The 25,121-nt window shown below is 45.8% G+C and overlaps 1 protein-coding gene across 5 annotated transcripts in view; it reads left to right on the forward strand.

Moving 5' to 3' along the window:
• Positions 1–25,121, forward strand: part of CACNA1E (calcium voltage-gated channel subunit alpha1 E) — a 484,689-nt gene that overhangs the window by 173,599 nt on the left and 285,969 nt on the right. For all 5 annotated transcript variants that reach the window (XM_053391318.1, XM_053391316.1, XM_053391315.1 and 2 more), the window contains exons 4-5: positions 16,572–16,678; positions 18,765–18,904. In XM_053391318.1, coding sequence (XP_053247293.1) covers positions 16,572–16,678; positions 18,765–18,904 — 247 coding nt within the window. The remainder of the gene's footprint in view (positions 1–16,571; positions 16,679–18,764; positions 18,905–25,121) is intronic.

A 25,121-nucleotide genomic window follows, 5' to 3' on the forward strand; every position in this document is an offset into this window, starting at 1 on the left:
TTAAGTGTCCTGTTTCCTGATCTGACCCTGAACATGAGGCAAGAGGTGGGCTCAAAATGCACTTAATTCACTAATCTGGATCACTGCTGGGTAACTGCTAGCAGCAAGCAAAGAAAAAATAGATTTTGAGAAAACAAAGGTGTGACTGAAATTAGTATCTATAAAGTACTTCTCCCGGCTGGTGAGCCTACACGTAGCTAAGGTAATTTAAGGCTATTGGGCTGTGGTCTATAAACCAGAGCAGAACATATTTGCTTTGGTTCTTCTGCTGCCTTGTACAGGTTACAGATGCTTCAGGTTACAGACTCCGCTAACCCAGAAATAGTACCTCAGGTTAAGAGCTTTGCTTCAGGGTGAGAACAGAAATCGTGCTCTGGTGGCGCAGCGGCAGCGGGAGGCCCCATTAGCTAAAGTGGTGCTTCAGGTTAAGAACAGTTTCAGGTTAAGAACGGACCTCCAGAATGAATTAAGTACTTAACCCGAGGTACCACTGTATTAGTGTGAAGGCTGCAATGCTAAATGCAAACGGCCCTTTCCCCCAGCCTCTCTGGGAAACCGCCAGAACCAACCACTGATAATGGCCTTGTCCCTTCTGTGCAAGGAGGCTGGGTCTATGAACTGCCCATCATTTAATTACCCACATCCTTCCACTTTAGTGGAAACCATTTTAATTTCCCACAGTATCCTGGGAGCAACAGTACATTGGAGCCATTATCGTGGCTTATCTTGGCAGATCCTCAAAGTTTGGCGAAGCTCTCCCCTAGTTGCACTCACTTTGACCAACTGCAGCCGAGAGGCAATGAAAACATTCATCTTGGTGCCATGAAATGCGCCGCCTGCTCATTACTGCAGATCCAGTCGCTGTTACAGGAATAGCATCAGGGGCGGTCGAAAAGTTGGCACTCCTGCTATTTCAATAGGCGGCTCTGGTGCTGAATTTTAAAGCCCATGAACTCAAAATGGGGGTAAGGTAAAGGTAAAGGGACCCCTGACTATTAGGTCCAGTCGTGGCCGACTCTGGGGTTGCAGTGCTCATCTCGCTTTCTTGGCCAAGGGAGCTGGCATACAGCTTCCGAGTCATGTGGCCAGCATGACTAAGCCGCTTCTGGCGAAACAGAGCAGCGCATGGAAACGCCGTTTACCTTCCCGCCGGAGCGGTACCTATTTATCTACTTGCACTTCGACGTGCTTTTGAACTGCTAGGTTGGCAGGAGCAGGGACCGAGCAATGGGAGCTCACCCCGTTGCGGGGATTCGAACTGCCGACCTTCTGATCGGCAAGTCCTAGGCTCTGTGGTTTAACCCACAGCGCCACCCGCGTCCCCAAAATGGGAGGACAGTGGTTCCTTGGGTTAAGTACTTAATTTGTTCTGGAGGTCCGTACTTAACCTGAAACTGTTCTTAACCTGAAGCACCACTTTAGCTTATGGGGCCTTCCGCTGCCGCCACACGATTTCTGTTCTCATCCTGAAGCAAAGTTCTTAACCTGAAGCAATATTTCTGGGTTAGCGGAGTCTGTAACCTGAAGCGTCTGTAACCTGAAGCGTCTGTAACCCGAGGTACCACTGTATTGAGGCTAAAAAGGGAAGCATCGTTATGCTCAGGGGGAACCCCAAGGCTTGCAAAATAAGAAAAAAATATATATGAGGACCAGTGCTTTTTTCTGGGGGCAATCAAGGGTACGCAATACCAGCACCTTTTTTATCTAGAAGAAAAGCAGTGGCTGAGGGTGGGGGGTGGGGGGTGGGGAGAGAAACTAAGATGGTCCACCCTCCCCCCCACAGCACATAGAGGACTGAGCATGCTGGATGTCTGTGGGGAGGCGGGGGGTGGAGGAGGAGTGGAATATACAAAAAGAAGGTGTGCCTGGCTGGGTGAACAGTAGCATTGAGTACTGCAACATTTTGTTCCTGATCCCACTCATTGTTATTATCTGGCTAGATTCCAGTTCTGATTTAATCTAATCAATTACATATTTTTTATCAGTAGCTCTCCGTTCTGAAGGGAGCTCGCAGCATCTCGCTGCTTATACATCACCGAAGTGATATAGACGCAGATGTTGAAATGGTTGAATTGAATCAGGCAGGGCCCACAGCAGCCCCTTGTCCAGAGCTTCCTTCCAGCTACTTGGGCATATTGCAAATGGATGCTATCAGAACCATAAATCCTTCTCAGCAATCTCATTGTATTAGCAACAGGCTCTGGCTCAGCTCTTACGTTCTACTTTCCTTCAGTCAGCTCTTTCGCTCATGTATATTATCTTCATGAAATGGGCTGTTTTGTTTTTATTTTTTTACTGCTGCTGCAATTGTCAGCAGTGGCAGTTGTGTTGGCAGACTGGCCACCATTTTGAATCCTTCATTGTGGCCCAGGCCTAGTGTCTTTCCAGGGTCAGTTGGGGAGGGTAGATGGCAACCATCTGAAAAAAAAGGTGGATAATACTTGGCAAAATCACAACAACAACAACAACAACAACAACAACAACAACAACAATAATAATAATAATAATTAATGTATTATTTGTACCCGGCCCATCTGGCTGGGTTTCCCTAGCCACTCTGGGCAGCTTCCAACAAAGACAAAAAACACACTAAAATGTCACACATTAAAAACTTCCCTGAATAGGGCTGCCTTCAGATGTCTTCTGAATGTCAGTTAGTTGTTGTTCTCTTTGACATCTGATGGGAGGGCGTTCCACAGGGCGGGCGCCACTACCGAGAAGCCCCTCTGCCTGGTTCCCTGTAACTAGGCTTCTTGCAGTGAGGGAACCGCCAGAAGGCCCTCGGAGCTGGACCTCAGCGTCCGGGCAGAATGATGGGGGTGGAGATGCTCCTTCAGGTATACTGGGCCAAGGCCTTTTAGGGCTTTAAAGGTCAACACCAACACTTTGAATTGTGCTCGGAAACGTACTGAAAATGTTTTTTTGAGGTGAGGGGTGCAAGAAAAACAAACTTTTGCTAGGGGTTTGTTTTTTGCCCCAGGTGAAGCCTCCAGAGGGGCCCCTTTGAGGCTCCCAGCCTGAGTGTGTGTGTACGCAAATGCACGTGGGGTGTGTGTGCCAAACTGGGTCTTTGAACCAGGTGAAATAAAGTCCAGCTTTGCCCCTGCGCTGGACAGACAGGAGGGGAGATGGAGGCAGGGGAAGGGGAAGGGAGGCGACAAGAGTCACCGCTGCCTTTTCTCCTACTCTGCTAGGAGATTCTGTGGCACATGCCTGGCTCTGGGGTTGTGAGATGGCAACCCTGTTGATCCTTTGGTTGGCCAGATGGGAAAAAAGAGGACCGAGCTACTGTACTGTTCATTTAACAGTTGTGTTAAAGAGAGAATTTCAGCAAGGGTTGTGGTTTGTTGCTTCTGCTTGGACTTCGGGGGAAAGTGCAACAGGAGTGATCTGGCAGTGTGCGCCAGCAGACTGCTTGTTCGACAATAAACTGTGGTTTACGGCTTACTGGGTTGTGGGGAAAAAGGTAAAGGTACCCCTGCCCGTACGGGCCAGTCTTGACAGACTCTAGGGTTGTGCGCCCATCACACTCTATAGGCCGGGAGCCAGCGCTGTCCGCAGACACTTCCGGGTCACGTGGCCAGCGTGACGAAGCTACCCTGGCGAGGCAGAGCCGCACACGGAAACGCCATTTACCTTCCCGCTAGTAAGCGGTCCCTATTTATCTACTTGCACCCGGGGGTGCTTTCGAACTGCTAGGTTGGCAGGCGCTGGGACCGAGCAACGGGAGCGCACCCCGCCGCGGGGATTCGAATCGCCAACCATGCGATCGGCAAGTCCTAGGAGCTGAGGTTTTACCCACAGCGCCACCCGCGTCCCAGGGTTGTGGGAAAGTGGCCATCAAATGAGTATTTGGTTTAAAAAAGGTAGGCATTGAATCAGCTAAAATGTCCATAATTGGTTGACATGGATGTTGGCAAATTTGATTTTTTAAAAGGCAAAATAATATTAGAATTCGAGCTGTGATGCACAAGGGAAAATATGTTTTAATGCTCAGGAACTTGGCAAAGTCTTCTTTTATATTATGGATTTCTATTTTATGGATGTATTTTCTGTATTAGTTTATTAATACAACTGCCTAATACAAGTTTGTAATTGCCTTTGGCTAGAGCAATACACTTATGAACTTGAAACTATAATTGGTTGACAGCCCTGGTTGCAATCTATTTTACCCAGAAATCGCCAGGTTTTCTAAGGCTCAGGGAGTGTAGCCTAGTAGGTATGGAAGGAAGAGTGGCTGGCAGCTTGGTGGCAGTGGTGGGGCATGATGGTGTCTGGTGAGGGAGGGGAGAGAGTGTGGCACCTTGGGTGGGGAGAACCTGCTTCTGCGAAGTTCTAAAGGCTGGCACTGGATTGACTTGGGGGAAGGAGGAAGCAGATGACAGAAGCTCTCAAACCAAGCAAGAAAATAGCCTGACCCATTGTCCTAGGAATTCAGTCCTTCTCTTGGAGACCCTGAGAAGATGACCAAAACCTTGAAGGTTAAACTCAAGAGACCTGGCAACCTAATTTATTACTGTTTAGGAACCTTGTGTAAATTAGAGGTGTACATCGTTTGTTTGTTTGCTTGTTTGTTTAGAATATATACAGTGGTACCTCAGGTTACATACACTTCAGGTTACAGACGCTTCAGGTTACAGACTCCGCTAACCCAGAAATAGTACCTCAGGTTAAGAACTTTGCTTCAGGATGAGAACAGAAATCGTGCTCTGGTGGCGCAGCGGCAGCGGGAGGCCCCATTAGCTAAAGTGGTGCTTCAGGTTAAGAACAGTTTCAGGTTAAGAACGGACCTCCGGAACGAATTAAGTACTTAACTCGAGGTACCACTGTATAGTGGTGGTGTTGTTGTTTAGTCGTGTCCGACTCTTCGTGACCCCATGGACCAGAGCACGCCAGGCACTCCTGTCTTCCACTGCCTCCCGCAGTTTGGTCAAACTCATGTTAGTAGCTTTGAGAACACTGTCCAACCATCTCGTCTTCTGTTGTCCCCTTCTCCTTGTGCCCTCAATCTTTCCCAACATCAGGGCTTTTCCAGGGAGTCTTCTCTTCTCATGAGGTGGCCAAAGTATTGGAGCCTCAGCTTTAGGATCTGTCCTTCCAGTGAGCACTCAGGGCTGATTTCCTTCAGAATGGATAGGTTTGATCTTCTTGCAGTCCATGGGACTCTCATGAGTTTTCTCCAGCACCATAATTCAAAAGCATCAATTCTTCGGCGATCAGCCTTCTTTATGGTCCAGCTCTCACTTCCATACATCACTACTGGGAAAACTATAGCTTTAACTATATGGACCTTTGTCGGCAAGGTGATGTGTCTGCTTTTTAAGATGCTGTCTAGGTTTGTCATTGCTTTTCTCCCAAGAAGCAGGCGTCTTTTAATTTTGTGCTGCTGTCACCATCTGCAGTGATCATGGAGCCCAAGAAAGTAAAACCTCTCACTGCCTCCATTTCTTCCCCTTCTATTTGCCAGGAGGTGATGGGCCCAGTGACCATGAACAGGCATATATACAGTGGTACCCTGGGTTAAGAACTTAATTCGTTCTGGAGGTCTGTTCCTAACCTGAAACTGTTCTTAACCTGAGGTACCACTTTAGCTAATGGGGCCTTCTGCTGCCACCACATGATTTCTGTTCTCATCCTGAAGCAAAGTTCTTAACCCAAGGTCCTATTTCTGGGTTAGCGGAGTCCGTAACCTGAAGCATCTGTAGCCTGAAGCGTTTGTAACCCAAGGTACCACTGTGTGTGTGTGTGTGTATTCCATTTAATAATATATATTCACATCATTATTATCCACTTTACCTCATTGGCTCTTTAGAGCCTATTAACTTCCTTCCCTCCCGCCTCATGGCTTTCAAAATTAACCTTTGTATCATTGCATTTGGTACGTTTTCCAATTCTAATTACACTCATTACAAAATAACTCAAAATTTCAATAAATATAGAAAGGTAGAAAATTTCTCATTACAAGTCTTCAGACAAATGCTAGTGATGTTAATTGCTTACAATAATCTTTCAGATATCATATAAATTTACTCCAGTCTTTTTGGAAAGCTTGATCAAGTTGGTTTCTGATTTTTCCTGTCAGCTTTACCAATTCCGCAAAGTCCATCATCTTCACCTGCCACTCTTCTTTCGTTGGTACTTCTTGTTGTTTTCATTTTGGGGCTAAAAAAATTCTTGCCACAGTCATTGCATACATAAACAGTCATAGAATCATAGAATAGAATCATAGAATCATAGAGACTCCACCACACTCCTTGGCAGCAAATTCCACTGTCGAACAGCTCTTACTGTCAGGAAGTTCTTCCTAATGTTTAGGTGGAATCTTCTTTCTTGTAGTTTGAATCCATTGCTCCGTTTCCGCTTCTCTGGAGCAGCAGAAAACAACCTTTCTCCCTCCTCTATGTGACATCCTTTTATATATTTGAACATGGCTATCATATCACCCCTTAACCTCCTCTTCTCCAGGCTAAACATGCCCAGCTCCCTTAGCCGTTCCTCATAAGGCATCGTTTCCAGGCCTTTGACCATTTTGGTTGCCCTCCTCTGGACACGTTCCAGTTTGTCAGTGTCCTTCTTGAACTGTGGTGCCCAGAACTGGACACAGTACTCCAGGTGAGGTCTGACCAGAGCAGAATACAGTGGCACTATTACTTCCCTTGATCTAGATGCTATACTCCTATTGATGCAGCCCAGAATTGCATTGGCTTTTTTAGCTGCCGTGTCACACTGTTGGCTCATGTCAAGTTTGTGGAAGATACAGTCTTGTATCTTCCCTTGGTATCTCTTCATCCACTACGCGCAATAAAAAGGCTTCCGGTTTTTCAACAAAAGTATTTTAAAAACATTTTCTTTAATGCATTATAGTATATAATGAGTTAAAGAAAACGTTTAGAATATTTATTCACCACCATTTCATTAAAAGATTCCAGGCAATGTGCAAAAGTGAGAATATAATTAATTCTCAGGTCTAATAAATAAAATAAAATAAAATATAAATGCAATTTAAAACCAGCAAGTAAGTATTAGAACAAAATTTTAAAAAATAAGAAAAACCGAAAACAGAACAGAGCACAGGTCCAAAAATAGGTACAAGTAGGAATGGCAACAAATTGCCACAGTGTGAAGTGCTTCTGCTCAGGGTTTATTCCCCCAGTCTCAGTTATGTGCAATATTCCTTCTTTCCTGCAACAGACAGTAGAATTCTGTGATCAGTGAGCATGCTCAGTCCTTATTGAACTATTTTTGGGTTCCTCCTCCTTTAGTCGGAAGGTTTCCTATTCTTCCCCACCTGCCTCTTCTACATGGATGGTGCTATATGTTGTGTTAAAAGTGGGGAAATAAAGGACGTTGATAAAATCGAATTTCAAGGAAGAAACATTAACGTTGAGTGCCTCTTTGCCTGCTCTGCCTTCACTTCTAAGTTAGGCAAGTGCATCTCTTACCCGGAGGGCTCCTCTGACAGCAGCAATGCTAGTGGAGTCCTTGTTTCTCTCCTTTTAAGCCAGTGTTAGTTGCTTACAGGTTCTTTGGGAAATGGAGAAGAGGAAAATGAAACAAAAATATAAATAGGCCAGTGGCTCTAGTTCAAATGATTTTGTTTTCCATGTCTTTTGGGGAAGTTGAAATTTTTGCTGATTATGTTTACCAGGTTAAATACTTTAAAATGGAAAGTGTAATGCTGGTGGTCAACAAAAGAGGTTTAAATACTGTCTCAAGGCAAATTTTAAAAAATGTAGTATAAACACCGACAACTGGGAAACACTGGCCTGCGAGGGCTCCAGTTGGAGAACGGCCTTTAACAAAGGTGTCATGGATTTTGAAGACGCTCAAACTCAGGATGAAAGGGAGAAACGTGCTAAGAGGAAGGCACGCTTGGCAAACCCTCACCGTGATCAACTCCCACCAATGTCCCCACTGTGGAAGGACGTGTGGATCCAGAATTGGCCTCCACAGTCACTTAAGGACTCATTGTTAAAACCGTGTTTATGGAAGACAATCTTACTCCGCAGGGCCTGTAAGACAGAGTTGTTCCACCTGGCTTTTGGCTTGGAATTAACTTCATCCCCTCCCCCTCTTTCTTTTTTCCTTTTTCCTTCTGTGATGGAACTCCTACTTGGGGACTTCTCTGGCTTTTTTCTGGCCCACGTAGGACCAGTCTGGATAGTTAGCCTTGGTGAAGACTTGACGTTTTCATCCCCCAAAAGGTTTTTGAGTTTCTGCTGAAATGAGGCTGCATTTTAATGTTGCATTTTAATCTTGTTTTTTAAGTTGTATTTCAATCAATTGCTTTATATCTGGTGTTAGCCGCCCTGAGCCTGGTCTTGGCTGGGGAGGGTGGGGTATAAATAAAATTTATTATTATTATTATTATTATTATTATTATTATTATTATTATTACTCGGCTACGAGTGATTACCAAACAAAGAAGAAGAAATATGTATACCACGAATGCCAGCAGTTAGTTAATAATAATAATAATAATAATAATAATAATAATAATAATAATAATTTATTATTTATACCCCACCCATCTGGCTGGGTTTCCCCAGCCACTCTGGGCGGCTTCCACAAAGACCAAAAATACACTAAGATGTAACACATTAAAAACTTCCCTGAACAGGGCTGCCTTAAGATGTCTTCTGAATGTCAGGTAGTTGTTTATCTCTTTGACATCTGATGGGAGGGCATTCCACAGGGCAGGCGCCACTACCAAGAAGGCCCTCTGCTTGGTTCCCTGTAGCTTTGCTTCTCGCAATGAGAGAACCGCCAGAAGTCCCTCGGAGCTGGACCTCAGCGTCCGGGCAGAACGATGGGGGTGGAGACGCTCCTTCAGGTATACTGGACCGAGGCCATTCAGGGCTTTAAAGGTCAACACCAACACTTTGAATTGTGCTCGGAAATGTACTGGGAGCCAATGTAGGTCTTTCAAGACCGGTGTTATGTGGTCTCGGCAGCTGCCCCCAGTCACCAGTCTAGCTGCTGCATTCTGGATTAGTTGTAGTTTCCAGGTCACCTTCAAAGGTAGCCCCACGTAGAGCGCATTGCAGTAGTCTAAGCGAGAGATAAGTAGAGCATGCACCACTCTGGCGAGACAGTCTGCGGGCAGGTAGGGTCTCAGCCTGCGTACCAGGTGGAGCTGGTAGACAGCTGCCCTGGATACTGAATTGACCTGCGCCTCCATGGACAGCTGTGAGTCCAAAATGACTCCCAGGCTGCTCAACTGGTCCTTCATGGGCACAGTTACCCCATTCAGGACCAGGGAATCCTCCACACCAGCCTGTCCCCTGTCCCCCCAAAACAGTACTTCTGTCTTGTCAGGATTCAACCTCATCTTGCATGGGATAGAGAAGTCTTCCGGGGAAAATACTTGGATAACCTGACGACTTTAACTAATGCACTATCTTTAGTGTAAAGTTGAGTCTGGGCAGATCTTGGGGTGCCCGTATAACTACAGCAGGCTCACTCCTGCAAATAGCTGGTTCATGTAGGTCGTCCACATAATAGGTAACAGGGTAACACGCCTGGATGGCCATCCGTCTTGTGTGATCTAGTTGAGATTCCTGCTTTGCAGAGGGTTGGACTAGATGACCCCTGCGATCCCTTCCATCTCAATAATTCTGTGACACATAGACACCTTTGACAATGAACTATTAACAGGATGGCAAGGCTCAGGTCAGTTTTGGCTCATTACAGATGCATCTGCTGTGCAATGGGAATATAACCAGTCAGCGCTGGCCCCCTGAAAAGTGATGTGCCAACATTCGTATTGCTTTCATTGAGGGCGGGAGGGAGAGGGGAAACAGCACACTGTGGTCTTGCAGCCACTGCTACTTAGCAAGTAATGCAGGGCAGCGACAAAATGTTCAGCCTTGAATCACCCATAATGACCGTCATCTTCTCTGATGCCGGAAATCGGCTTGATCTTTGTTTCAAGCCTGTATTATGACAAGCAAAAATGCTGGTTTGCGCAGACAAAGCAGGCTGCTTGAGTGATGGCCTTTCCTCCCAGTTAATATCATGAACCGACTACATGTTGTATTGAGGGACGCGGGTGGCGCTGTGGGTTAAACCAAAGAGCCTAGGACTTGCTGATCCGAAGGTCGGCGGTTCAAATCCCCGCAACGGAGTGAGCTCCCGTTGCTTGGTTCCAGCTCCTGCCAACCTAGCAGTTCGAAAGCACGTCAAAGGGCAAGTAGATAAATAGGTACCGCTTTGGCGGGAAGGTAAACGGCGTTTCCATGTGCTGCTCTGGTTTTCCAGAAGCGGCTTAGTCATGCTGCCCACATGACCCGGAAGCTGTACGCCGGCTCCCTCAGCCAATAAAGCGAGATGAGCGCCGCAACCCCAGAGTCAGTCATGACTGGACCTAATGGTCAGGGGTCCCTTTACCTTTACATGTTGTATTGGTATGATGTATTCCTTCTCTGCTCTCGAGCGGCTTTTCCTAGCCTCCTATTTAACACCCTCTTGATTTTGATCACTAAATTGAATCCTCCAGCTTTGCTTCCAGGTATACCTTCTGCACAAACATATACAGTGGTACCTCGGGTTACATACGCTTCAGGTTACAGACTCCACTAACCCAGAAATAGTAGCTCGGGTTAAGAACTTTGCTTCAGGATGAGAACAGAAATCACGCGGCGGTGGCGTGGCAGCAGCGGGAGGCCCCATTAGCTAAAGTGGTACCTCAGGTTAAGAACAGTTTCAGGTTAAGAATGGACCTTCAGAATGAATTAAACTTAAACTGAAGTACCACTGTATTGGCTTCGTTCACTTTCACTGGCATGGCTTCCCCAAGAATCCCAGGAATTGTAGTTTGGTGAAGTGCAAAGGGTTTTCTCATGGAGATCCCCAACCCCATTCCAGACCACCAGTTTCTGGGATTTCCTGTAGGACAGGCTTCCTCAACCTTGGCTCTCCAGATGTTTTTGGCCCACAACTCCCGTGATCCCTAGCTAGCAGGACCAGTGGTCAGGGATGATGGGAATTGTAGTCTCAAAAAACATGGAGGGCCGAGGTTGAGGAAGCCTGCTGCAGGACAAGTTTAAAGATTGTAGTGTCTTCTTTATGCTCTGGTACCATGTATCAGCCAGAGAACAAGGGCTGCCAGTTTGTCTGTATTTGTGTGGGTTTTGCTTTATTACAATCTACTGTAAGCCACCTTGAGGAGACCAGGGTTCAAATCCCCACTCAGCCATGAAGTTCACTGGGTGACCTTGGGCCAAGGGTTGTTGCAAGGTTAATACGGGGAGGGGAAACCATGTTAGCAACCTTGGAGGGAGGGTGGAATATCTATCTATCATATCTATCTATCTATCATCTATCTATCTATCTATCTATCTATCTATCTATCTATCTATCTATCATCTATCTATCATCTATCTATCTATCTATCTATCTATCTATCTATCTATCTATCTATCAATCATCTATCTATATCTATCATCTATATCTATCTATCTCTCTATCTCTCTATCTATCATCTATCTATCTATCTATCTATCTATCTATCTATCTATCATCTATCTATCTATATCTATCTATCTATATCTATCTATCATCTATCTATCTATCTATCTATCTATCTATCTATCATCTATCTCTATCTATCTATCATCTATCATCTATCATCTATCATCTATCTAGCTATCTAATCTATCTATCTATCATCTATCTATCTATCTATCTATCTATCTATCTATCTATCTTCTATCATCTATCATCTATCATCTATCTAATCTATAATCTATCTATCCATCACCTATCTATCCATCTATCTTGCAAAAGAACAAATATACTGTGTGTGAGTGTGTGGTAGCTGCCTTAGATCAGGCATAGGCAAACTTGGCCCTCCAGATGTTTTGAGACTACAGTTCCCATCATCCCTGACCACTGGTCCTGTTAGCTAGGGATGATGGGAGTTGTAGTCCCAAAACATCTGGACAACTGAGTTTGCCTATGCCTGCCTTAATGGTAGCTTGGGGGGCCATTCAAATAAAACATTACTTTGGTTTTTACATCCAGGGTTCCATGCAGCTTAGGATGGTGGCAAACATCTGCCATCAAATAGGCGATTTGATGTGGTCCCATGAAAGCCTGTCAAGTTTCCCCTTGTGTCACCAGCACTTCACAGTCAATGGTTTTGAAAGCCACAAAAAAAATATGCAATTGGAACAAGCGAATGCAACAGGTCCTATTTGTCACCAGCTGGAGGTTGTTGGCAGGGTTCATAAGTCTTGTCTCTTCAGCAATTGAGTCACAGACTTAATTTGCTTCTGGTGCACAGAGGCATTGAGGACGCGCCTCTCTAGCAAGAAGAGGGGATTTAGCTTTCTTGGTTTCCCATTGTTTCTGAAGCCTCATGATTCTCTGCCCCCAAATTATATTGTGACTAAGATTCTATTCTTCTGCTTCCCATCACCAGGTGTGTGGTTTTAATTTTTTTTCGGGGGGGGGGGGGGTTGGTTCGCAGGAGGAAGTAATCCTAATCTAGCTGTGTCCGATTGTTACTTATAAATTCATGACAATAGTGTTTTGATTGCCAAGAGTTTTTAAAGGTAATGGAGGATTAGGGGGATTTTTCTGGTTTGATTGATTTATGGGTGTGCAGTACAGTATGCTCTCAATTTACGTGGGGATTACGTTCCAGGTATCACGCCTAAAGTCAAAATCATTTATAGTCAAACGACACTGGGTTCAATGGTAGGTGGGATCGCCAAAGCCATTTTTCCTGCTCCCTTTTTATTTTTTATTCGAATTGAATGCACACAAGTTAAATGCACGTAAGTTGCAGGCTTGTGGTATTCATTCTGCTGGGCAATCAGCCAGACATAGCCAGTGAGAATTATTCCTCATATGTTGGACTTGTTAAATGCTAGTGCTAGGATTCAAGGGATCTGGGCCCTGTGCTTCTATCTGCTTTTAATAATTAGGAAGTCAACATTTCCCCTTCCCAAAATTTTAGTGAAAGAATAATTATATGTTGATTTTTACGCGGTCCGAAATCAGAAGGTTGTAGTAGACTGACCGTCAAATCCATCTACCTTCTGTGATTTGCACCTGTAGTAGCAGGGAGGTGGGGGTGTAACCAGAAGCCTCAACAACCTTTTTTTAAAGCAGTTTTGGAAGGTAGGATTTTAAAAGCAGTAATTGGGGTGGACCTTTTTCGGTAAGCCTAAATTAATGTTGAGGCAGGACTTCTATCATGGGTCAGCATTGCCAGATTCTCAATCTGGGAGCCACACATTTTTTAAATGCTTGATTTTTTGGCTCAGTGCTCTTCCATATGGCTGAGAGGTGTAGATTGCAACCTTGCCCTCTTTCTCTGGCTCTCAACCTCCCCCGTCCCATTCTCCTGCTTCTACTTCTTGACTTCTCTCTGCCACAGTCTCTCCCAACTCACTAAACCCTGTTACCACTTCAGCTTGCAACACCTTCTCTTCCCAGTTTTCTCCCTCTTCTCCATCTGACTACTCATTGTTGTGCCTGTCAGGAGTTCAGCCTACACTCGAGTAGGACCCTGGCAGAGACACATGCCCGTCTGGCATATTCCCTCCCTCCTGGTCGATCTTTTGGGAGCTTCATAAGCTTTCTTCTGCCTGAACATCACAGCGACTGATGCCAACCGACACCAGCACACTTAGAGATCCACAGAATTTCCGCACCTTGCATGACACACCTCAGCAACTCAGCATTTTGGCTAATCTACTTTATTTACATACAGTATAAACACACACGGAGCACTGCAACATGGCTCCCTCTCTCTCTAGCATCTGACAGTAAAGAGAAAAAGAACAACGGACAATAGTCCCACTTCACGGAACACAGTAACACAAACATCCTGTCTCCGTCACTTCCCACTCTGTGGAGTCAAAACATACACCGTCATGTGAAAGACAAAAATCCCATGAATACAATCAAAGATCAGGAATTCTAACAGTGCCATCACCACCACAGGTTCTGTGCCTTCTTCCCTTGGTGTTTCCCCAGCTGTTCCTTCCACCATTCCTCTGTGTCCAACCAGTCCATGGCCACATGAGACCTCTGGATTGACCAGAACTTGTATGAATAGCAGTGGCTTTGCCTTCTGTCTTTGGCTGCCTGGTCGATAAAGCAGTGCTTTCTGCCTGCTACACTTCAGTTCCCAAATGCCCTCTCCAGCTCTTGCAAATTGCCTTGGTGCAATGCACTCTATGTGGGGCTACCTTTGAAGGTGACCCGGAAACTACAACTAATCCAGAATGCAGCAGCTAGACTGGTGACTGGGGGGCGGCCGCCGAGACCACATAACACCAGTCTTGAAAGATCTACATTGGGTCCCAGTACGTTTCCGAGCACAATTCAAAGTGTTGGTGCTGACCTTTAAAGCCCTAAATGGCCTCGGTCCAGTATACCTGAAGGAGCGTCTCCACCCCCATCGTTCTGCCCGGACGCTGAGGTCCAGCTCTGAGGGCCTTCTGGCGGTTCCCTCACTGTGAGAAGCCGAGTTACAGGGAACCAGGCAGAGGGCCTTCTTGGTAGTGGCACCCGCCCTGTGGAACGCCCTCCCACCAGGTGTCAAAGAGAAAAACATCTACCAGACTTTTAGAAGACATCTGAAGGCAGCCCTCTTTAGGGAAGCTTTTAATGTTTAACAAACCACTGTATTTTAATACTTTGTTTGAAGCAGCCCGAGTGGCTGGGGAAACCCAGCCAGATGGGCAGGGTATAAATAATAATAAATTCTATTCTATTCTTGGTGACCCTATGCTGGAGGAGAACACACTCCCTGGCTTGAGATGTGAGTATGGCTGCTGAGGGCTCCAGTGTGGTCCTTAGAGATGGCCATGGTGCTGAGCACCTCATACATGGTCCCCTTGGTGCTGAGTGGGCCTTTTCTCTCTCTCTCCTAATGTTTGGCTGGTGTGTATCCAGACACCTGCACTGCCGTGAATATGCTATGTCTGCTGTACATGCCTGCCATTGTACTGAATGAGTGCCAACAGGGAATGCCCAATATAGGAAACAAATCTGAACTGGCATAGTCTTGAAGATTGTTAAAGTGCTGTGTTGACCGTGTAACAAGAGGAAGGGTGGAAATCAAAATATGTGCAAGATTGGACTTGGGGTGGACGGGGAGTGAGCCCTAATGTAGACTTACGGAAAGAGCGGAAAGTTTGGAGGAGGTCAGAAGCTGCCCCTTTGGACTTGAAGCATTAATTGTTTGAGAAATTGGTTCATCCTTGCGTTAATGACCTTGACAACTCTTTAAAGCCACTTTAAAGTCAATCTCCTCCTACGCAGCCAGTCAGGAGTGGAACTCTGCAGCAGGTAATATTAATAACAGCAACAATAATAATCATATTTTGCAGCTTTCTAAAGCACTTTTCACAGAGACAACTTCCCTTCCTGCCCACCCCCAAGCAACAATTGAACTGCCAAGAGCAGAAGGTGACAGATTAGTCTTTTCAGTTGCCCATGTTGGAGCACTTAGTTTAATGCAAAAAAAACCCTTTGCATGGCATCAGCATGGGATGAATGTGACTGCAGACTGGTGCTGTTCTTCAGATGGCAATGAGCCAGGTCTGACTCGCTGCTTTTTATGTCACAGAATGGCTTAGAGAGATTGATGCAGTTGCCCTGGGGCCACCACAAAAGGAGATTATTATACACCTTTTCTGAAGAAAAATCTTTTTAAAATGCAGTCTAGATCTTTGCTAAAACTCATTCCCTGATGTTTTATTCCACCCTATCTCCTAGGATTTCTAGGCTGAATGCTTGGAATTACCCTATTTTATCCTCACAACAATTCTGTGAACTTTGGGGCTGAGTAAGGATTTGAACACGGGACACGGGTGGCGCTGTGGGTTAAACCACAAAGCCTAGGACTTGCTGATCAGAAGGTCGGCGGTTCGAATCCCTGCGACGGGGTGAGCTCCCGTTGCTCAGTCCCTGCTCCTGCCAACCTAGCAGTTCGAAAGCACATCAAAATGCAAGTAGATAAATAGGTACCGCTCCAGCGGGAAGGTAAACGGCGTTTCCGTGCACTGCTCTGGTTCGCCAGAAGCGGCTTAGTCATGCTGGCCACATGACCTGGAAAAACTGTCTGTGGACAAACGCCGGCTCCCTCGGCCAATAAAGCGAGATGAGCGCCGCAACCCCAGAGTCGGTCACGACTGGACCTAATGGTCAGGGGTCCCTTTACCTTTACCTTTAAGGATTTGAATCTGGGTGCTTCCACTTTTTCCTGCTGGACGACGCTGGCTTTCCAGCAGAACTTGAAACTGCTGAGGTTGCTTGTTAATAGCAAGGAACTCGTATCAGTAGAGAGAGAGACAACTGTCAATATACTCGGCTCTTTCCTCCTTCACTCCTGTCGCTTCCAAATAGCCTTATCGGGATGCTTCATGGTACTGCCCACCAAAATTGAAGGCTTAACTTCCTATTGTATGTGAGATTTGCGAAGGTTCATTGAACAGCCATGGATGTAGTGACAAAAGGGTTGGCCGAGTGATTGAGAAAGGAAGGCAGCGAAACTAGAATCTTGTCATGCTTCTGTTTTTTCTCTGTGTATTCCTTAACTCTTTCATGCACTCCTTTTGAATACATGATTCTGGCAACCATCATTGCAAACTGCATCGTTCTGGCCCTGGAACAGCACCTTCCTGAAGACGACAAGACACCTATGTCTCGGAGATTAGTAAGTTGACTTTGGGGGGAGTGGGGGTTGGTTCTTATGGATTCCACCGCTTCATCTCTTGGATGTAGGTTCAAGTAAGTTTTCCCACTGTAAACCTTCAGTCTCAAGGGTGACGGGTGTCTGAGTGCCAAAGGAAACTCTGATACCCAACAGGATAACCTAATAGGATGTACCTCAGGGCTTCAGTGTTATAATGGTTCAGAAATAGCTCTCCAGTCTTTCAACAAGGGCTGGGACTGGTGTTTCTATAGATCAAGGATATTTGTTGTTTCCAGGTCCAGTCTCTCCATTGAATGGACGGAACATTAGCCCAGGGCACCTAATCAACGAAAGGCATTATATTTACTTACTTACTTACTTACTTACTTACTTACTTAATTTAGCAGATACCCAGTAACTGTCAATCTCTGGGTGAGATGCAAACTTGATAGACAGTTGTTATTCCGGCTGTGATTTAGTCCAGGGCTAACTTGCCACTTTGTTGGCTATGAGGCACCAGAAAATGGTAGCACATGTGCAAAACTTCTGGGTCACTAGAACAGTGTTTCATTTATTTAAATACCCTGGGAGCTTGGAGGGTGCGAGGAGTTGAAAAATGTGGAGGTGAGTAGCATTGCTTTTGAATTACACCTCCACTTTCAAAGAAATTTGAAGTTTGAGGTGAGTTTGAAGGTTTCTACTCAGGTAAAGTACAGTATTTAGAGTAAATCTAACAATAAATTAGAAAAAGAAATTGTTGTCAGAATGAGAAGACAGGGAAGGGAGTTCCATATATTCCTAGAAGCGTAGAAAGAACTAAATAAATAAAAAAAAAGATTGGGTTCCGGGGTATAAAATAATACTGCAGCTGGTCAGCTGAAGCATGCCATGTTTTAAAATCTATTAATATGCATGCATAGATGCCATCAGAGTAGCACAGGAGCTTGTGAAATAAAGTTTCACTCCTGGTTCCCAGGCTGCAGGGGTACCAACTTGAATAAAATATTGGAGAGGGGGAGGGCAAGTAAGCCTCACCCCACATAATAAATCACAAGATGTAGCACCCACCCACCATTTGAATAGCAATGCCCACGAACTTTGGGGCTCCTGACCCCTTCTAATATGTTATTGAGGAGGCTGAAGGGACCTCAGTCCCTAGGAGTTGGCTCCAATGCCAGACTGGTAGTACCAACTTCATGTTTAAGGGAAAACTTTCATGGAGATGGATGCAGAGGAGGCACTCTGTGACATAGCCCTGATGAAGCACATAAGTCCACAGGTCAGTGGGATCTTCTCACATGTCAATATTCATGCCTTTATAATGAAAGACTCATGAACCCTGAGCTGTTGGTTGAACATCTCTTCCTGGAAGAACATATTGCATGTACGTAGATAACCAGTTCACTGAGAACTGACCCGTAGGCGGCTTAGAAAGAACTATTCCCATGTTTGAGTTTGCCTGTTTGCCTGGTTTTTCTCTTGTTTAGAGTTTCCACTTAAAAGAGTTGTTTTCAAGCAGCTTTAGGGGTCATTAGCAGTGACAGCAGCAACAGCTGGAATTGGGAGGTTGCTAAGGAACAAACTCCTCCAGTTCACTAGCCCCCTCTCTTTTTGAACCAGGCCCAGACCCCCTCAGAAGTTAGACCTAGTTAAAAAAAGGTGTGGTGAACCTTGCTCTCCATTGCCTAGTCCCACTTTTCCAAACTTACTGTCTTTGGGGAGACAGGGCAGGCTACTGGGAGAACTTCCATTTTGGGGGGAAATGAGTCAGGCTTAATGCTTGAAACATTTGGTCCTAGCACTGGAGTGCAATTCTCTGGACCTGGAATGTGGACTCTGCTCCAAGGAAAGCCCTGCAAAATCAGTGGGGCTAGTTAGATTTGATTTAACAGGACTTGGGGACAGCAAACATTGTCTGGATTAAGTTCATGAAATTGTGAAGTAAGCATTGAGTAGTAAGATGTACCAAGCTCAGTGGGGCTTGTTTCTGAGTAAGCCTACTGAGGGTCTGGTATCAAGAAGCAACCAGATATTTTCCAACATGTAGGCAGGGTATAATACTTGTCGATTTCCTTCTCTGACCTGCTAATTTGTTCTCTTCCTGTAGGAGAAGACAGAACCTTATTTCATTGGGATCTTTTGCTTTGAGGCTGGCATTAAAATAGTCGCTTTGGGGTTCGTTTTCCACAAGGGCTCCTACTTACGGAATGGATGGAATGTCATGGATTTCATTGTGGTCCTGAGCGGGTAAGTTCTTCTCTACGTTCCTGGAGGCTGTGTGATGGTGGATGGGATAGAGTCTTGTGACATATATTTTGAACTTGCAGGGTAGAGGGCCACTCTTCTGCTTCCTCCCCCTGGAAACAGGAAGAAAATGTCCTCTACTACCAACCTGGTACAGTTCTCATTCTCTAGTGAAAGCTGCTGCTCATCTCTGAAGGTGGCAATCTGAATTCAGCCGATAGATTTTGCTTGGGAGCATGTCAGGGTGTGTGTGAAAATGGCATCTTAAAGCAAAAGCAGCTGCAAGTGGCGAACATCTGGAATAGGGAAGGGAGGAGATTTGTTTCATGTTTTCTCTGCCCACCATTCTTCTGTGCCAGTGTGTTGTAGTGGCTAGAGGGTCCGACCAGGACCTGAGAGGCCAGAGTTCAAATCCCCACTCGGCTATGAAACTCACTGGGGGACCTCGGATCAGTCACTGTCTCTCAACCTAACCTACATCACAGGGTTGTTGTGGGGGTTAAGTGAGGAGTGGGAGAACCAGGCACACCAATTTCAGCTACTTGAGAAGGAAAGGTGGGATATAGATGAAATAGAATCATAGAGTTGGAAGAGACCACAAGGGCCATCGAGTCCAACCCCCTGCCAAGCAGGAAACACCACCAGAGCACTCCTGACATATGGTTGTCACGCCTCTGCTTAAAGACCTCCAAAGAAGGAGACTCCACCACACTCCTTGGCAGCAAATTCCACTGTCAAACAGCTCTTACTGTCAGGAAGTTCTTCCTAATGTTTAGGTGGAATCTTCTTTCTTGTCGTTTGGATCCATTGCTCCGTGTCCGCTTCTCTGGAGCAGCAGAAAACAACCTTTCTCCCTCCTCTATGTGACATCCTTTTATATATTTGAACATGGCTATCATATCACCCCTTAACCTCCTCTTCTCCAGGCTAAACATGCCCAGCTCCCTTAGCCGTTCCTCATAAGGCATCGTTTCCAGGCCTTTGACCATTTTGGTTGCCCTCCTCTGGACACGTTCCAGTTTGTCAGTGTCCTTCTTGAACTGTGGTGCCCAGTTCAAGGTAAATAAATAAGGTAAAATAATAATAATAAATAAATCAACCCTCAAGCCAACTAACCACCACAGGGTTCCAAAATATGAGGTCCCTTCCCTTCCCTGCTTCTCAGCTTCAAAAATGACCCCTTCCCAAGCTGTTTTTATTTCAAGAAAAACAAAGGGGTTCTGTTTGTGCATTCTCATGCCTTCGTTCGAAAGCTCATGGTTGTGAAATTGAGAGCTGCTATTAGTCACAATAGACAATACTGCGGTAGAAGGACCAATGTTCTGACTCATCGTACGGCTGCATTATGTTTTGACATGTTCATCATATATCGATAGCTTCTAACTGTATTGTGCGTATGAGTATGTTTGTGTGTGTATATTCTTCTACTACTGATGGCAGTTCTCTCCGCTCCCCTTTTCCTCACCTGTCTGCCTGGCTGCATCTGGAGGAGGAGGAGGAGATGCTTTGTCCTTCGCTTCAGTATGCGAGTATTGTTGGTCCCTCTAGCTTCAGTACCTTCAGAAAACAACAGGATGTTGCTATGGAGATCCTGCCCATGATAGGTCAGCCAAGGTAACCAAGCCGTGCTCCTCCAGCCCCCTAACTTCGAATTACGGGAAGTGACTGAAGCAGCAGGCAATTAACTGTGTTGAAAGGGAAAGGGAGTGGGTGAATCCCACCACCAGTATAGACAGTCCTAGTTCCAGGGCATGGTTCTGAAGGCACACGAGGACACCACTTTACTGAAGCTAAGCACGTCTGAGTGCGATCAGGGTCTGGAAGGGCGTCTACCAGGAACCATATGAACACCATCTTGGGTCCCGTTGTACAAGAAAGGGGGAATAGAAATGTAAGAATATCATAACAAAGAAATTGCAATTTAGAGGGATGACTCATATTACAATGCAATACTTTTGCTTGTTTTAACTTTCACTTTGGTAGGGAAGGAACTAAGCTGAATTTTACCAAGCTTATGTAATTGCATTAAGAGGTGCCTATCTAGTTTGATTGTGGTGAAATAATGCTCAATATTGAGGATGCATTCAGGGCCAGATGGCAGCTTTTCTGTATTAGAGAGTCTGTGCTGTGTTGTTTATTAGTTGCTGTCAAACTTTCCGAACTCAGCACCCACCCACCCACGGCCGTCTTTTCAGCACACAAAATTCTAATACAGTTGCATGCCTGCGGCCAAGGACATCTGAATCTATTGAGAATTGCCTTCCTGAGCTGTGACAGAATCAGAGTCTCACGGTCAAGATGCAACCTGTCACCAGTCAGGTGACGCCCAGAAGGAAATAGCAGAGACTAAAGGTCAGAGTCTTGAAGCAGCTGCTACTGCTGTGGAGGAACAGATGAGCCAGAGGCAAGCAAGTAATCTTGATTCCAGGGCTACTAGAGAGGAAAGAGTTGGAACCTAGAAGGCTGGTTGCTCAGAGCAAATGGCAGGAATTGTAAAAAGTCAGAGGAAGCAGCACTGGCTTCTTGGCCACTTGAGGAGGGGGACTTGCAGAGCTCCCTCTGCACAGCACGGTGCTCTCAGCAACTCCTTCTGCAGAGATGCTATGCTGTGTTGTTGGTGCCAACGTGCTGTCTGCTGGAGGTCCTGTTTTGAGATGTCTGGCACTCCATGCCCTGATGTATGCATCTGCATCTGTGGGTTGGGTCACTAATCCAACACTTGTATTATGAAAGACGTGTGTTCCTAGCACTGGGAAATGGGGACGGTTGATTCGGATGGTTTACTGCTTGCCTTGTTGCCGTCAGTCTTCCTGCCTGCAGAGCTGGTCTCAGGGCAGTGTTGAAGACTCAGATTGTTGGTTCTGGGGGACCTCAACATTCATACCAAGGTGACTGGCTCTAGACTTCATGGCTGCCATGATGACCATGAGACTGTTGCAACAGGTCATTGGCCCAACGCTTATGGCAGGTCACACTCTGAACCTTGTTTTCTCAACTGGGCAGGAAGAGGGTGATCTGAAAGTAGGGGTTGTTGACATCAGTCCCTTGTAATGAACAGATCGCTTTCTGTTGAGATCTAGGCTTTCCCCTCTGAAGAGACATGGGACCGATTAGGGTGCTCTGCCCGTGGAGGCTGATGGGTTTCCAGAAAACTCTGGGGGGTTTTCTGGCTGCTATGACTGGCACTCCTATTAAAGCCCTGGCTGACCTCTGGAACATCTGAATGGCCTGATCCACTGATATGATCACTCCCGAGTGCCCTCTGCTGCTTTGTGGCACCTGCTTGGCTCCTTGGTGTACTCCAGAGGTTAAGGCAATGAGACAAGCTAGAACAGCTGTTTTGGGACTACAATCCCCATCATCCCTGACCACTGGTCCTGTTAGCTAGGGGTGATGGGAGTTGTAGTCAAAAAACAGCGGGAGGGCCAAGTTTGGCCATCACTGAGCTAGAAGATAGCTTGAACACAGGTGGGGGAAAACACCAGTCAAATGCATCAAACACTGGTGAGAGCTCATCATCAAGCCTACTTCATGGTGGTGAATGCAGCAAAGAAGGCATACTTTGCTGCCTGCATTGCATCTTCACTATGCCAGCTTGCACAGCTTTTCAGGATAGTAAGGTAAAGGTAAAGAGACCCCTGACCATTATGTCCAGTCGTGGATGACTCTGGGGTTGCAGCGCTCATCTTGCTTTATTGGCTGAGGGAGCCGGCGTACAGCTTCCGAGTCATGTGGCCAGCATGACTAAGCCGCTTCCGGCGAACCAGAGCAGCGCACGGAAACGCCGTTTACCTTCCCGCCGGAGCGGTACCTATTTATTTACTTCCACTTTGACGTGCTTTCGAACTGCTAGGTTGGCAGGAGCAGGGACCGAGCTCACCCCGTCATGGGGATTCGAACCGCTGACCTTCTGATCAGCAAGTCCTAGGCTCTGTGGTTTAACCCACAGTGCCACCCGCATCCCTTTTTCAAGGTAATACAGGCCCTTATACAGCCTGGCCCAACAGAGGCAGTAGAACTGATGGTAGCTCACTGTGACTTGTTTGCAAAGCATTTTGAGGATACAATTTCTTCCATGCACTGGGACCTTGACTGCATTGTTCCAGCAGATGAATTTCAGAAGGTATCCAGAGCACTGTCTAGTTATTTTATGTTGGATGAATTTCAGCTAGTAAGGTTCGAGGATGTGTACAAGGTGCTTGGATCAGTCTGGGCAACTGCTTGCGCTCTGGAAGACTTCAAGACATCAAGAGTATGATATTGTGGCAGCATTTGGGCCAAACCTAAGTTTGTACTAGCAGTGGCAATCTGTAATATTTGCTGCTGCAATGTAGATATCTTAGCGATACCTGTTTTGCTACTGTTTCCTGATCTATAATATTTTTGGCATGCAGGTTAACCTGGCCATGCTTGTTTGTTCCTCTGCTGTTTTTGCACAGCCTGTTTCAGTCCCAGTGCTTTCTCAAAGGAATTTTCACTGGTGGGAAATGAATTCAGAAGGACGCTTTTAACTATGAGAAAAAGCACTTTTAAACATACATAAAAATACAAATTGCATCGTAAAAGCAATACGGGGATAAATGCATCCCATCGTTAAATGTCTTGATAATAACTGACTCCACTGGCTGCCAGCCTGGCGCCCATGGGTGACAAGGTTGGTGTCATGGACTGGCTGGGAAGCACCACCCTAGGGAAAGACAGCTCAGAGCCAGGAGAATGGGGGTGGGGGTGGACGATGAGTGGTCAGAGGGAGAAACCAGGGAGGAGGAGGTGTTGGCAGCTGAAGAGGTAATCAGTGTTAGTGAGCAGGAAGAGCCTGTGGCAGAGAGCACTACAATATCAGAGGCAGAAGCAGAGGCTGCAGAGATAAGGCAGGCTGTTGAAGAAGCCAGGGAGTCTTCCCCTCCTGCTGTGACCAGCTCCCCTCCCCAGTCTCCCAGAACACACAAAAAAAACAGAGGCAGGCAAGGCAAATATGTCTTAGGTTGCTTGGGACGGACGTGGGGGTGAGGAAGGAGACTTAGAGAACTGGGGAAAGGGAGGAACCTGCCACATTTGGGCAAGACCTGCTGGGAAGAGTCGCTGTGATCACTCTGCCCAAGCTGCTTTAGTTTCTTTGAGTGACGTTAACTTAACTGACACCAGGTGTTTAATGGCTGACCTGCAGTTGACAGTTGGTGGTTGTGAGGCGTTCTTTAGTGCCTCTGGGTTGAACCACAAGCGCCAGATTCCCAGTTTTCTTTCTTTTTTTCCAAGTAAACGTCTCTACCATTCTTCTCCCTTTTTGTGTGAGAAAACAACTTGCTCTGACCTCCCAATGTTTTACTCTCCTCCTCCTTGTACTCCCCCCCTCCAAAAAAAAAATCCTGTGAATTCCTGTTTGTGAGAGAGGGAAAGATACACTTGGGCAAAGAGAATGTGAATTGTGTGTGCACACCTGTGGTCTGTATGTGGCAATTGTGTGCTTGTGCACAAGAGATTGACTGTGGTGTGACACCTTGTAGACTTTTCCTTTTTTTGTTGTTGGTACTGGGGATTGTTCCTTGTTGCTATTAGACGGCAAAAGCCTCACTGTGTGTACGTGGGAGAAATCAGCATTACCTTTCTTTAAGCTGCCTTTGTGCATTTCTTTTAGCCTTTGGCATCACACACATACTCCTCACCCCAAATCTCTTCAGCTCTTTGGGTACAGACCTAATCTCACAACTTGAATTGAAACCTAGGGCCTTCCTGTCTCACCATAGAGACAACTTCATTATGCACCTTTAGGCGCCAGGCAAAAACGATCATTTTAAACCAGGCCTTTGCTGATCTGATTGACAGCCTATGCCCTTTTAAAATGTGACTCTTTTCTGGTAGGGAGGAGGGGTGCTATTGGGTTGTTGTTTTTATTTTGATTTTATATATTGTGGTTTTTATGTTGATCTTGTTCTGTGAACCGCCTTGAGACCTCCAGGTATAGGGTGGTATATAAATTCAATTAAATTCAAATAATAATAATAATAATAATAATAATAATAATAATAATAATAATAATAATATATTGTAGACTAAGAAGAAATAGGAATTAGCAAAAGATTCATCGAATACATGCAGCATATGGGAATCCCAAAGCAAGTGAAAGCAAGCCAACTTTCTCATTTCCCCCTTGATGTCTAAAGTCCTCTCTTATTTATTAAGGATTTAACAAGACAGGGTGAGATTCTCCCCAGCACCACCC

This window comes from Podarcis raffonei, chromosome 6, assembly GCF_027172205.1.
Source record: "Podarcis raffonei isolate rPodRaf1 chromosome 6, rPodRaf1.pri, whole genome shotgun sequence".
In the NCBI taxonomy this organism is placed as follows: Eukaryota; Metazoa; Chordata; class Lepidosauria; order Squamata; family Lacertidae; genus Podarcis; species Podarcis raffonei.